Source organism: Crassostrea angulata, chromosome 1 (genome assembly GCF_025612915.1).
Source record: "Crassostrea angulata isolate pt1a10 chromosome 1, ASM2561291v2, whole genome shotgun sequence".
Taxonomy (NCBI): domain Eukaryota; kingdom Metazoa; phylum Mollusca; class Bivalvia; order Ostreida; family Ostreidae; genus Magallana; species Magallana angulata.
The window spans coordinates 46123885-46136362 of record NC_069111.1 but is presented as its reverse complement, the minus strand read 5'-3'; the positions used below and the strand labels follow the sequence as shown (position 1 = coordinate 46136362).

At 30.9% G+C, this 12478-nt stretch overlaps 1 protein-coding gene across 1 annotated transcript; it reads right to left on the bottom strand.

Moving 5' to 3' along the window:
- Nucleotides 1–5201: 5201 nt before the first annotated feature.
- LOC128165133 (uncharacterized) lies at nt 5202–7950 on the bottom strand. The gene is made up of 6 exons (XM_052829364.1): nt 7815–7950; nt 7572–7624; nt 7338–7469; nt 7041–7134; nt 6894–6940; nt 5202–6765 (listed from the first exon to the last, which is right to left on the bottom strand). Exons 1-6 carry the CDS (start codon nt 7913–7915, stop codon nt 6314–6316), a joined length of 879 nt encoding a protein of 292 aa, XP_052685324.1. The 5' UTR covers nt 7916–7950; the 3' UTR covers nt 5202–6313.
- Between the last annotated feature and the right edge of the window lie 4528 nt (nt 7951–12478).

Here is a 12478-nt window from a genome sequence, read left to right as displayed (position 1 = left end):
TAAACTAATCATTGAAATATTATCACATCATACGGAATTATTAATTAATACAATTTTGTCCCCTTTTCTTGAGTAAACAACTTATTACGAGTCTTACTTTTGGCATTGTTTTCAATATAGAAGGATACATATTCTGTACAATTAAAGGTAAGGATAATAGGTGCCAATTTGTTCACATTGCCGATGTCTTGTGCAGAGAACAGTAAAATTTAAAAATTTTGATTGTGCATGAATTTTTCAAAATCTATTGTTGTAGTTTGTTATAATTCATTCATTGATATATCAACAAGAAAAAATAGAAGGTATAGACAGGCATATGTATCACACCCAAGTTGAGATTCTCTGTAGTTTCCTACCCCCCCCCCCCACGCACCAAAATTGACAATAATTGCATATAAATCATACAAAAGTTTACTTTGTATGTAAGTAACTCTCTAAAGATGAAAATAAGCACTGCAAAGATGTGTGTACTTTTAAATATACTAATACATTACACTTAGCCAGATAAAATGTAATCATGGTGAAGCTACAAGGGGCGAGAAGTGCAAATTTACCAATTTGTCGCCATACACACAGAACACCAAATAAAGAAACTGTGTGTGGTGTGGGAAATGCATAGAAGATGGCGGCAAATTATCTCAAATAACCACTGCGGAAACCAACAAATAGGCTGTTATTTGTTACCTATCCTGCAAATACATTGATAAAAAATGTTAACCTCACATAACATAGCCGATTAAGTTAATGTTTACATATAGTCAACGTACATGTAATTCTAATGTACAGGGAGGCGGACGTATCAGGCGGGGATCAAGAAAAATTATTTCCAAAAATGATCGGTTGAATTACATTAAATGCTTTGAAAACTGTTTTAAACTATCGCGCTGGTCTAAATGCATGATAGAAGCTATGTACAGTGTAATTGGAAACTTTCATTTTATATCAATATGTAGTATTACCTATTATAACAAATGAGAGTATAGCCCAACTGCCACAAACAATATATGTCTTTTACCGGCACCACCCCCTCCACATAAAAAGATGAAACAATTGTCGTTTTATTTGCTAAACGTGTGTGGTTCAAGATTTTTCTAAAGGACATACCCGATTAGAATTGAAAAATGAGTCGTTTAAAACTAATTTTGTCAAATTCTTTAGATTCATTTTGGTTATATTTTGGTCCATTTGGGTAAATAGATGCACCAACGCAGCTCTAATTTATATATAATCAGGCCATAAATTCGAAATATTTTCAAAAATAAATAGCTTTAAAACCAGTGGATAAAATGAGTGCTAAATGAATGAATGGTACAGAAGGATATGCGCAAAAAAGTCCCGTCTACTCTTTCCTACCCTATATTTATTGGAACATTAAATCCGATTATAAGAGTCAAATTTAATCAAGTACGGATATATATATATATATATATATATATATATATATATATATATATATATATATATATATATATATATTTATTTATATATATATATATATATATATATATATATATATATATATATATATATATATATATTTTTTTTATCAAAAGTAAAACAACTCATAATTATCTATAGTGCATCGTTTTGGAGCTACACAGAAAGTTTGAAATTAATTTGCCGGGCCAAATCGAAAAAAGCCTGGAAACGAAGAGAGAACGAAGTGGGGACAGAATAACTGACAAATTAAATTAGGACTATATAGCCCCCACCACCACCCCCCCCCCCCCCGAATATGACACTACAAAACTCTCTCTCTCTCTCTCTCTCTCTCTCTCTCTCATATCGACAATGACATTGATACCCTACAATACACTATTCCTATCTGGATTGTTGTCATTGAGGTTGTAAATCATTATATCTTCTATAGTTTAAAACTTTATCATAACCTGTATTTTGACATGTCGATTATTTCATTGAATTTCGTTTCATAGCTAAAACCACACTCAGTTTTAAATTACACAGATCTTTTTTCGCGAGCCGATTTTTACACAGTTGGGGCGAATACACTACGGGTTAAAATAGTTCGGAGGGAAAATACATACAGGACAAAATCACACAGATTCGCAAAGCCAACAGTATTATCACTAATTTAATTGTTTATATTGTGTGGGGTTAATTCATCAATGTTAATTTAAACCATTTTATAACCATTACATAAGAGCTATTAAGACATTTTTTGTAGGAAAGAGCATGTATGAATGATCTTTATTTAGAACAGTTTGATGTTGCTAGGATACAGGTTTCAGATCCATGATTTGATTGGTTAATTTAGATATTGAATCTCGAATTTCGAATCTTGAATCTCGTATTTCGAATCTCGTATTTTGAATCTCGAATCTCGAATGATCCTTCTCGGCTTTCGTACTATTGCAATGTTCAGACTCCGATGATAACGATGAAAAATTGCACGAGGCATTCCTAGTGAATTCCGAATGATTTCAACATAGAAAGAAAAATCTTGCCGTGACCAGGCTACGCTCAGGGCAAACCGGGTCCGTAGGACACCTGTCATTTTTAACGATATATCATTCTTTTTCATTTCAACATACCCCATTATAAATTAAATCTTTGTAAGAAATCAGTTCTCGTTTTTGTGGATATTTTTCCGAGTAAAGTATGATAATCTGTGAATGAATTCTTTTCATTGCACTTCTATCACAGGTTTTTATATTTTGATTAAAAATCGTCCAAATGTGCTGCTTAAATATATCGGGACAGAAAATAACAGTTTATAGACTAGATACAAGTCTCCATCAAACTTCAATATGTGATATAGTAAATAACACTAACAAGATTGGGCAATTTTTATGCAATTAAAATCATTCAATATCATAATATATATAACAACACTCACAGAATTTCTCAATACTTTACCTAAACTTGAACTTGTATAGCTTTGTCAACATTCTGACTAGTTTAGAAAAGGTTTTGAAAATAAAATTCTGGAAAATAAGGGATCTTTAGGGGTCAATATTCAAAACAGCTGTTTAGCTGTAACTTTTTAAATTTTTCATCCAATTTTAAAAATCTTAACGGTTTATAGTTCAAAGTGGAGAGTACAATTTAAAAATCATGTTCCGATGGGCTACTTTTTGATTCCTTATAGGGGTTTTAAGGGCTTAAAGATCACAACTTTTTTGGAATAAAAAGGTTATTTAATAAGAGTTATCCCGCTTTGCTTAAATATTGTATATAATTTTAGCATACCAAGTTTGGGTCCGAGAAAAAAATGTTTACTTTTATAGAAATTTTTTAAAATATTTTTAACGAAATTAAACATATATCTATTTAGGGAGTTCTAGAGTTATCTTTCTCTTGACATTGCATAACTTATTAGTTCTTATTTAGGAAATGGTAATGCTAATATTGAAAAAAAAGAAAAGATTTTAATTATAAAAAGGGAAAAGGGCATGTCAAAGAGCCCTTAGTTTTTGTTGAAACAAAAAAGTTCTAGTCTTTAATCATAATCATAATAATCGTATATAATAGATATTTAAAGGGGCATGATCACGATTGGTCAAATTCTATTTTTAGGTTTTTATTATTTACAATGCTTTAGAAATGCATTTCTAATGATGAAATAAAATTTGATAGTCATTCGTGGAGTTATAAGCAAGATACAGGGATCACAATTCTTTGTCATGTAAACAAAGCTCGTGCCTTGTTTTTGTTTACATAGGTTCAATATACCACTAAAAATCTTTTTCCAGCTTATTTGTCTATCCTTTTATTTATGTTAGGCATAGATAAATAGTTCTTACGTTTAGCACATTCATTTGAGGTTTAAACCTGAAATTTTTACTTCAACGTTCAAAATATAAAAGCGCTTTGTTTACATAGCGCAGAATTTCAAGCTCTGTAACTCGCTTATAACTCAACAAATGACACTCAAATTTCGGTTGCCTATTAAAAACAATTCTGAAGCAATGTGAATATTAAAATTGGAAAAATATTTTTTGACCAAAATCGTGACCATGCCCCTTTGAAGATGTACTTATATAGATATCAATGTAAAGAATAAATCCCATATAAAACTAACGTTTACTGAGATCAATATCTACATGTGCCATATGTTAAAGCAAAAATCAAGCTGAAATGTCTCCAGCTGTTCAAATTCATTCAAGAAATCAGGAAGATTGTACGTGTACATCAGGAACACTAGTTTGAGAGATGATAATTTAGATACAGTGCTATTTATAGCATTGGTCTAAGCTTGCGTGTACATTGGTTGTGATTTCCAGTTGATTTTGAAAGTCACGAAAAGTATTAAAGGGTGAACAAATCTTTGACCAGGAAGATAGTGTTTTTTATTAATCTTTTAAACTTGTTCCTAATTAGGTTTATTGCTGACTTTCTACAGAAATATGTGAAGTACAGTGTTAAAGTTTGTTGAATTGTCGCCTCGCTCAATTTGCATTGTTCAAGGATAATATTATTTTTAACGTACAGGTATCGTCTTGCAAACAATAAAACTAACCACCTAAATGTACACTAAACAACATTGTAATAAAAAAAAATACGATGTATCTGTCACACCAACTCAGATGCTGACTAATTCAAAATAAAACTAAATTTTTACCTTAATTTTGCCCACATTGAAACTGCAAATCAACTCTAAAAGGTTTCATGAACCTACATGGATACATTAAAAAACTATCATTTACTTTAGAAAATTTTATTCTTAAACATTTTAATGAATTTTGAATTTGCATTTAATAATAATGATAAAAAGGTAAAATAACATACATATTTTTATGTATTTCAGATAATCTTCAATATTTTTACAACAGTTATGAATATCGGATGTGGATAAAAGTTCCAATGTAGGACCATGAATTGTTGTGTTCGAGCACTATATTTCATAATATTCATTATTATCTTAGCAAATATTATTGAATTTTACAATTTAAAAATTTACACATAGTCTTTATGTTTTAAAACACATTTATTCATCAATCTTTTAATGTTTTTGTTACATGCACAAATAATTTTTATACCTGTTGCTGCATGTGTTGCTCAAAACAGGATTTAGGTTATGATAGATGTCTCCTACACACTTATTTATGAATTATCAAATGTCTAAAACCAAACAAGTTGTACATCTATTCACAATTATGATAGAATAAGACATTTGTTTTATTTCCTGTGTTCTTTATTCCAGTCACATTTTCCTTTTTATGACCAGTGATGATTGAACAATATTTTACTATCAAATCTATCTACAAAACTTAGACATTCACAGATACATAGTGTAGACCAAATAGTGTTTATTTTCCATGGCGGTAAATCTAAAAAAAAAAGCTGACCTGAATTCATAAATACGCATTATTTCCCTTTTATCTTCGACTACCGCCATATTAGTTGTCGATTTCTATTGTTCTGCTCTCTATTGTTCTGCTCATCGCTACACACCCTCATATATAAGACCGAGAGCACTATTCTTGCATCACCGCATTCAGGTATTTCACACACCTGAACACGTTACCTTGGACGCAAAGACGTGTAGAAATGCGTATTAAACAAAAATAATATGACAACCACTGCACAGGCAAGGAATATCCATGCAATGAACAAAGAAACAAGACTGAATGCAGCTGAAATCCAGGCAAAGATACTTCAAGACCATTTGCCTGTGTATTTTAAAACATTGCACATGCGCAACCACACACTCTGGCAGATCGAGAAATGTTAATAATCTCATGGATTTTTAGAAACGAATCGTTTTTGTAGAAACCGTTGGGAACATGTTACGTTGTTACTTTCATGTATTTACTATCATTTGGCTACTGTGTTGGATGTAGTACCGCTGGGGTTTTCAAAAATATGCAGACGTTATGCACTCTGTATCAACGACACACGTGTTCGATGTACATTTGAAGTAAGGCGGCAATATCTGTGCAAAATAATACAGATACCTTGGAAATTCTTTCAAAAAATAAATATATTTTGTATTTTATTGATTGCTGTTTCCTTTATTCTTGATCACATACATTTTACTACTATGTGTAGTTCATGCATTTAAAAGTCCGTCCCACCTGAATGCCTCGATCAGGAAGCAACCGACCGTGACTTTCTCGACCGGTATAAAAACTCAGTGCCAGTAGAGGAGCGATCGAAACTAATATGGCGACCAAATGCTTTTATGAATTCATGTAAGCTTTAACATGTACAGCTTTTAGTGGTTATTCTTTAGTCGAGGTGAGAGCGAGCTTAGTTATAGGCATATTTTGATATTTGCTTCATAGTGGTAAAAAGAAGAACATAAAAAAGACTTCCTTTTAGTGGGGGTTGCTTAAGATAATTCAAATGACTATAAATGTTCTATCAGAATAGTTCGATTGTTTGTATCCTCCTTGGCCTTGCGGCATTGGTTTGAGTATATATCATGCAGTGTATCCGACATATCTATCCTTAGATCAGAGCATGACTTTGATATTCTCTTATTCTGCCTAGCAAGCTGAGATACACTGACATAGCAATCGTCTTCAGGAAATTCGGACATCGTGACGAGCGGCATTTTACTTCTAAAGCGTGCATCAATCGCACTATAATATTGTTCAGGCATCCCGCTAATTGATTTCCGAGATATGCGCTCTTTTAGGAACAGATGACTATAATCCGATGAACTTAATCTATTTTCTATAGTTTCCTTCTTGCGAATTCCTTTATCAGCGATGAGCATTCGAGATTCTCGAATATCATCGTAGTTTTCCTGAAAAACTTCAAGTTTTCCAGAAAAAGGTAATAAATCCACTTTAAAACCTACAAGAGAATTTTCCCTTCCGTATAAATTTTGATGTTCAACGAGATTATATTTTCAAAAAGATTCCTGTAATTATCATTTTTGATGAATATATCTGAAAAAGAAAAGCATGCAAAAAACAAATTACCTCTTGGACTTTTGGTGGGATGTAAATTGCTTCGCAGAATAGTATGCCTGAAAATCAATATAAAACACAAATCTAGCATTAATTATTGTTTCGGCATCACAGAATGAGATTTGATTGATCTTCATTTATTCATTGTCTTTTTCTTACCACCTATAGAACATAACACCGACAAACAACAGGGCGAGTGATAGCATGGCGGATCCGGATCCAATCACCAACAAAAGCATTGTTTTATGACAGTCTAATAAAAATATAAGATTTCAAAATATAATAAAAATATCGCTGCAATAAATCTTAAGTTTCTCTTCTTACTAACACGGAATTGTGATATTTAAATAATAATTATGTTCAAAAGCAATTAAAAAAAAATTAATCATTTGTGTCGAAATCATATTTGCGTCGAAATCATAAATCATTGCTATACCAGTTTAAAAGGGTACTCACCAACGAGTTTGCAACCGAAGTATCTAATGCAGGTTTCATCCTTCTGACAGTCACATTGATTTTTACATAGATATCCAAAGAAATTACTTTCGCATGGGATTGAACAATTAGGTCCAATGGCTCCAAAACATTCTATAATAAAAATACAAAAACACTTCTTTGATCATATTTTTTTCGTGACATGAAATTGAAAATATTTCGATAAGATACATGGAATAATCAAACAGAGCGCACCTTTACATATACCATTTTCACTGTAGTATCCCGTGCAGCATTGAATGCTCCCACTGAAATGATTTAAATATTTAACAGTTACTCAGCAATAAAGCTGAAAGACTCCCATTCTGACAATAATTCTAGGTAGACAGTTTTGACAAAATCCTTGAAAAAGAACGTAAATTAATTTAATCTAAAATGTATTTCCATTTAAAATTAGTCAAAGCTTCAAACGGACGCAATTTTTAAATAATTACTAACTTTTCTTTTTTACATAAATTTTTCGACGAATTTGACTCATGTAAACTTTGCTCTTGTGTGGACTGCACAATCAACATTGTTGTTAAAGCGTATTTTAGCATTTCGGCAAATTAAAGTCAATTATCTTTCAATGCCGTACAACTTTATCTTTCCTGGTGTTTATTTCTGATCACCTATTATAAATGATCAGAAATCACGTGCTTTATTTTCATGGCAATCGACCAGGAAGTAAAATACACATGCATCGGGAGATCCAAACACATGAGTTTATCCTCTATCATGTCATTTAACAGAGGAACTTACTGATATTTTGTTGATTGTTTAAAGCAATATAGGCTGTATTTTTAAAAAAATATTTTGCTGCAAAAACCTGCTAGTATGATAATTCTGCATATAACTTAAACTTTTATGATAAATAAATTTTTGTCAGAAAAAGGATTTAACTTACAAGGAATATATAGCAGATCATTTTTTGTACAGGACGACAATAATTCAATTTTGCTCCAATGAAGGCTTCTTAATGTCTTTTCCCACAAAAACAGAGCAGACAGAAATTTTAAAACCATGATATTTTTTGTCATTTTAGAAGAAAAAAACATTTTCTTTAAACAAAAAAAAATTCAACATGAAAATAGCAGCTGATGTTGCTTCAACCAGTTTACCAGACTTTTCTAAAAAGTAATCAAGTATGCAGTTTTGAACCCGACGTTAGCGATTTTTTTAACTTTAGTATTTTTGTAAATGTTGCCATAATTGGATCTTTCGTACTTTTTTCACGAACGACAAGGTTTTGAGAGGGTAGCAGTGCTATGGTGGCCTATGGAAAAAGTATCATTGAAAGTATTACTGGTAGATAGACACTTATCCTGTGTCTCGCTTTTAACAAATACTTTTAACACTGTCGTAAATCAGTCACTTGCTCGAAAATATATTGATGGTTTAACAAAAAGTCCTTTAAATATTTTATAGTTACTAACATTTGTTAAACTTTTTTTTCAATCAAAGATTTATGCATGAACAAAAACCCATTTTTATATTAATGTTATCAGAGTATAAAAAATCAAGATATTGATTTTAATATAAAATTTTAAAAAAAACATAAGGATCTTGACAACTCTGCTTTTTCGAATAAGTTTCGAATGAATATTTCTAACAATAAAGACATGCCACTTTAAAATGTAACTCACTAATCTCCAGACAGCCGAAGTATCTATTACAGGTTTCATCCTTCTGACAGTCACATTGATTTCCACATAGATATCCAAAGAAACTACTTTTGCATGGGATTGAACAATTACGTCCAATGGCTCCAAAACATTCTATCATAAAAAAATAACAGAATCATCTCTTCGATCATATTTTTTTTGATAAATGAAGTTGAAAAAAATAATCAATTAAATTTTGATCAAACAGAGCGCACTTTTACATATTCCATCTTCACTGTAGTATCCTTTACAGCATTGAATACCCCCACTGAAATGATTTAAATAGTTAACAGTTACTCAGCAATAAAGCGGAAAGACTCCCATTCTGACAATAATTCTAGGTAAACAGTTGAAAAAGAACGTAAATTAATTTTATCAAAAATGTATTTCCATTTAAAATTAGTCAAAGCTTCAAACGGACGCAAATTTTAAATCATTACTTACTTTTCTTTTCCACGTATCTGTTTCGACGAATTTTTCTCATTATGTAAACTTTGCTCTTGTGTGGACTGCACAATCAACAATGTTGTTAAAGCGTATTTTAGCATTTTGGCAAATTAAAGTCAATTATCTTTCAACGCCGTAAAACGTTATCTTTCCTGGTGTTTATTTCTGATCATCTATTATAAATAATAAGATATCACGTGATTTATTTTAATGGCAGTCGGTAGGAAGCAAAACACATGTGTTGAAAGATCTTAAAACCTGATTTATAATCGATTATGAAATTTAACAGAAGAATTTACTGACCGTTATTCTGATTATTATAAAATCAGTTTATCAGACCTTTTTTAAAAAGTAACTAAGTATGAAGTTTTTACCTGACGTAAGCAATTTTGTAAGAAGATTATTTCTAATAATGCTGCCATAATTGGACCTTTCGTACTTTTTAAAGATAAATTATGATCCATCAAATATTAAGATTTTGCTTTTTTTTATCAAACTTTTAAAAAACTTAAAGATAATGAAAAATGTGCTTTCTAGAGTGAATAGAAGTCTAACAATAAATACACCCCACTTTAAAAGATAAGGAACTAAGCACCGGACAACCGAGGTATTTTTTGCAGAGTTTATGCTTTTCATATACATTTCTGTGAGGTGTTTTTTTTTCAGTGATACCCAAAGCAATTATATTTGATAGACATGGAGTTGAATAGTCAGGTCCAATTGCTTCAAAACATTCTATCTAAAACAAAAAAATGTAGAAACATAATCATAGCCTATATATTTGAAATTGATAATTTTCAATCAAATGTAAATCAAACGGAGCACATTTTTACATATTCCATTGATATTAACAACTGTTACTTTCATTCTTATGTTCACTCAATATATCCCAATGAGCTTGAAACAAATGATACCACAGATTTTTAAACGTCTGTTTCATATTTGGATGTTTTGATATTTAACCAGAAAAAGACGTTAATGGTAACCTAACGACAAAACTATGTGATAAACGTGATGATTTTAATTTTTCCATCGTCATCTTACCTTACTTATGTACAATTTTCTTAACGAGGTAACCTACTAACAAACAAGTTGTTGGGACAAAGATATCAAGAACCTCGAATAAAGAATTAAGACACATGATAACTAACGTTTTTCATACCGGACTGACTACGATGTCTTCCGTTTTACATGATTTTGACAATGAACTCATGGCGGGTGCGACGGGTCAGCAGGGGATGCTTTCTCCTCCTAGGCACCTGATCCCACCTCCAATGTACTGGAGGTCCGTGTTTGGTCATTGTTTGTATTTTGACCATCTCACGTAAATCAAATTATCAACTTTTCGTTTTTCCCTAATATGACATTTTCCTGATTTTGACATTTACCTCGATCATGATATGCCATCAACTGATAAACCAGCTTTTGGCACCGAAACAAAAATTAACAACATGATATTATTATAATTACATTAAAAACCACGAAAAGTATCAAAATGTGTCATTGAAATGTTTACTATACAATATTTACATTTTTCAGTGTCTTTGTCTGTGATAACCCTAGGAATCAATTTTGTGATGCATTGTCCGATACAGTTTATCATTGATTATTTTAATATTTAATCGCACAGTTGCTGGAAATAATATTAAGGTAAGTAATAAGGAATCATTCTTTGTATATTTTGAGGTGATCGGATCAGATCTCAACTTATCATAAAGCCAATCGGGCTATATTGGATTTGATCATCCCGACCGTATTTGATAATCTCATAATGCTAAAAAATGGTTCATTAATTAGTATCTTTAAATATCCAATATATCTATTTATGACCAAAGATACATAAACACAAAATACATAGAGTTATTCAAAAAGCTCAAGCAATAAATTGTTTAGATTTGGATTTATTTTGTAACAAAAACAGCAATTTGGAGCATAAAGAGATAACAACTATCCATGTCATGACACATAGCACAATTTGGTGACATTAACATTGTTCAATGAAATAGAGTTAATGCCTTTTTTATTTAAACGACAAATTAGAGGAAAAAATCATTTTGTTGATACGTAGATAAAACACGTTTGGATAACACAAAGTTAACGGAAATGGAATTACGAGACAATTAGAATAAAACATTTCATCGTTTTAATTGTATATTTTATTCTTTATAACATCTTATTGCAGGCGTTATAGTTGTATTCCACAAATAAAAACCGACAATTAAAAACCGTATCTAGTATATTTAATGTCTATAATAAAAACTTACATATTGACTCCGAGTTTTACAAAACAATAAATCTGGCCTCATTTTTGCAGGTTCATAATTTTATGATTTGACAAATACAGTTTTTGAAAATACTTTTAGTTTTTTCACCCAAATTTATGAGGAAAATACACAAAATATCAGTACCTTTCCGAGAGATTCTAACAATGACTCTGAAAAATATGTTATGAAATTAATAATTTTTATAAGAGAAGTACTTCGCATACTTACTGAACTATAAAAAAAACTTTTCAATACTAAAGTGCGAACATTAAACATTTTAGTTTTGTGACAGACGTTTTACTTCATATAATTGCAACAAATAATTTTTTGTTAGAATTTAGAGTGTTTTGCATTGAGTTACGATTGGATTTTTACATTCGCTTCACATATGATACAATTAAGATGAATGACAGAGCTATTATAATGATTTCCAGACCTTTCAATTAAAGCTGCTTCGTCTTAGTGTTTACCCATCGCTGTTAATATTCGGTATTGTTCGAGTAAGTAGAACATTTACTGCTAATCCGAGATGTATTTTTATGGAACCTGATGTACAGCTGTATGTTTACAAACCAGACTTTACTGAAAACATTTTAGGACTTCGACATCGGCCTCCAATCGTAAGTACGCTTACATGTTCAAACATCTCATTAATTGATTAAAGTGTAAGGTTTTTTTTCAAAATTGTTTTTCGTACAAAAGCAAAAAAATGCATCAAATATCATATTAGAAAACCGACATAATCAAA

Excerpts from the sequence above, each read along its gene's own strand:
- LOC128165133 (XM_052829364.1), bottom strand. The coding sequence starts at position 7,915 with ATGCTAAAATACGCTTTAACAACAATGTTGATTGTGCAGTCCACACAA. Across the intron at positions 7,625-7,814 it reads AATTTATGTAAAAAAGAAAA|TGGGAGCATTCAATGCTGCA; the intron begins GTTAGTAATTAT and ends AAATCATTTCAG. Across the intron at positions 6,941-7,040 it reads GGTGTTATGTTCTATAGGTG|GCATACTATTCTGCGAAGCA; the intron begins GTAAGAAAAAGA and ends ATTGATTTTCAG.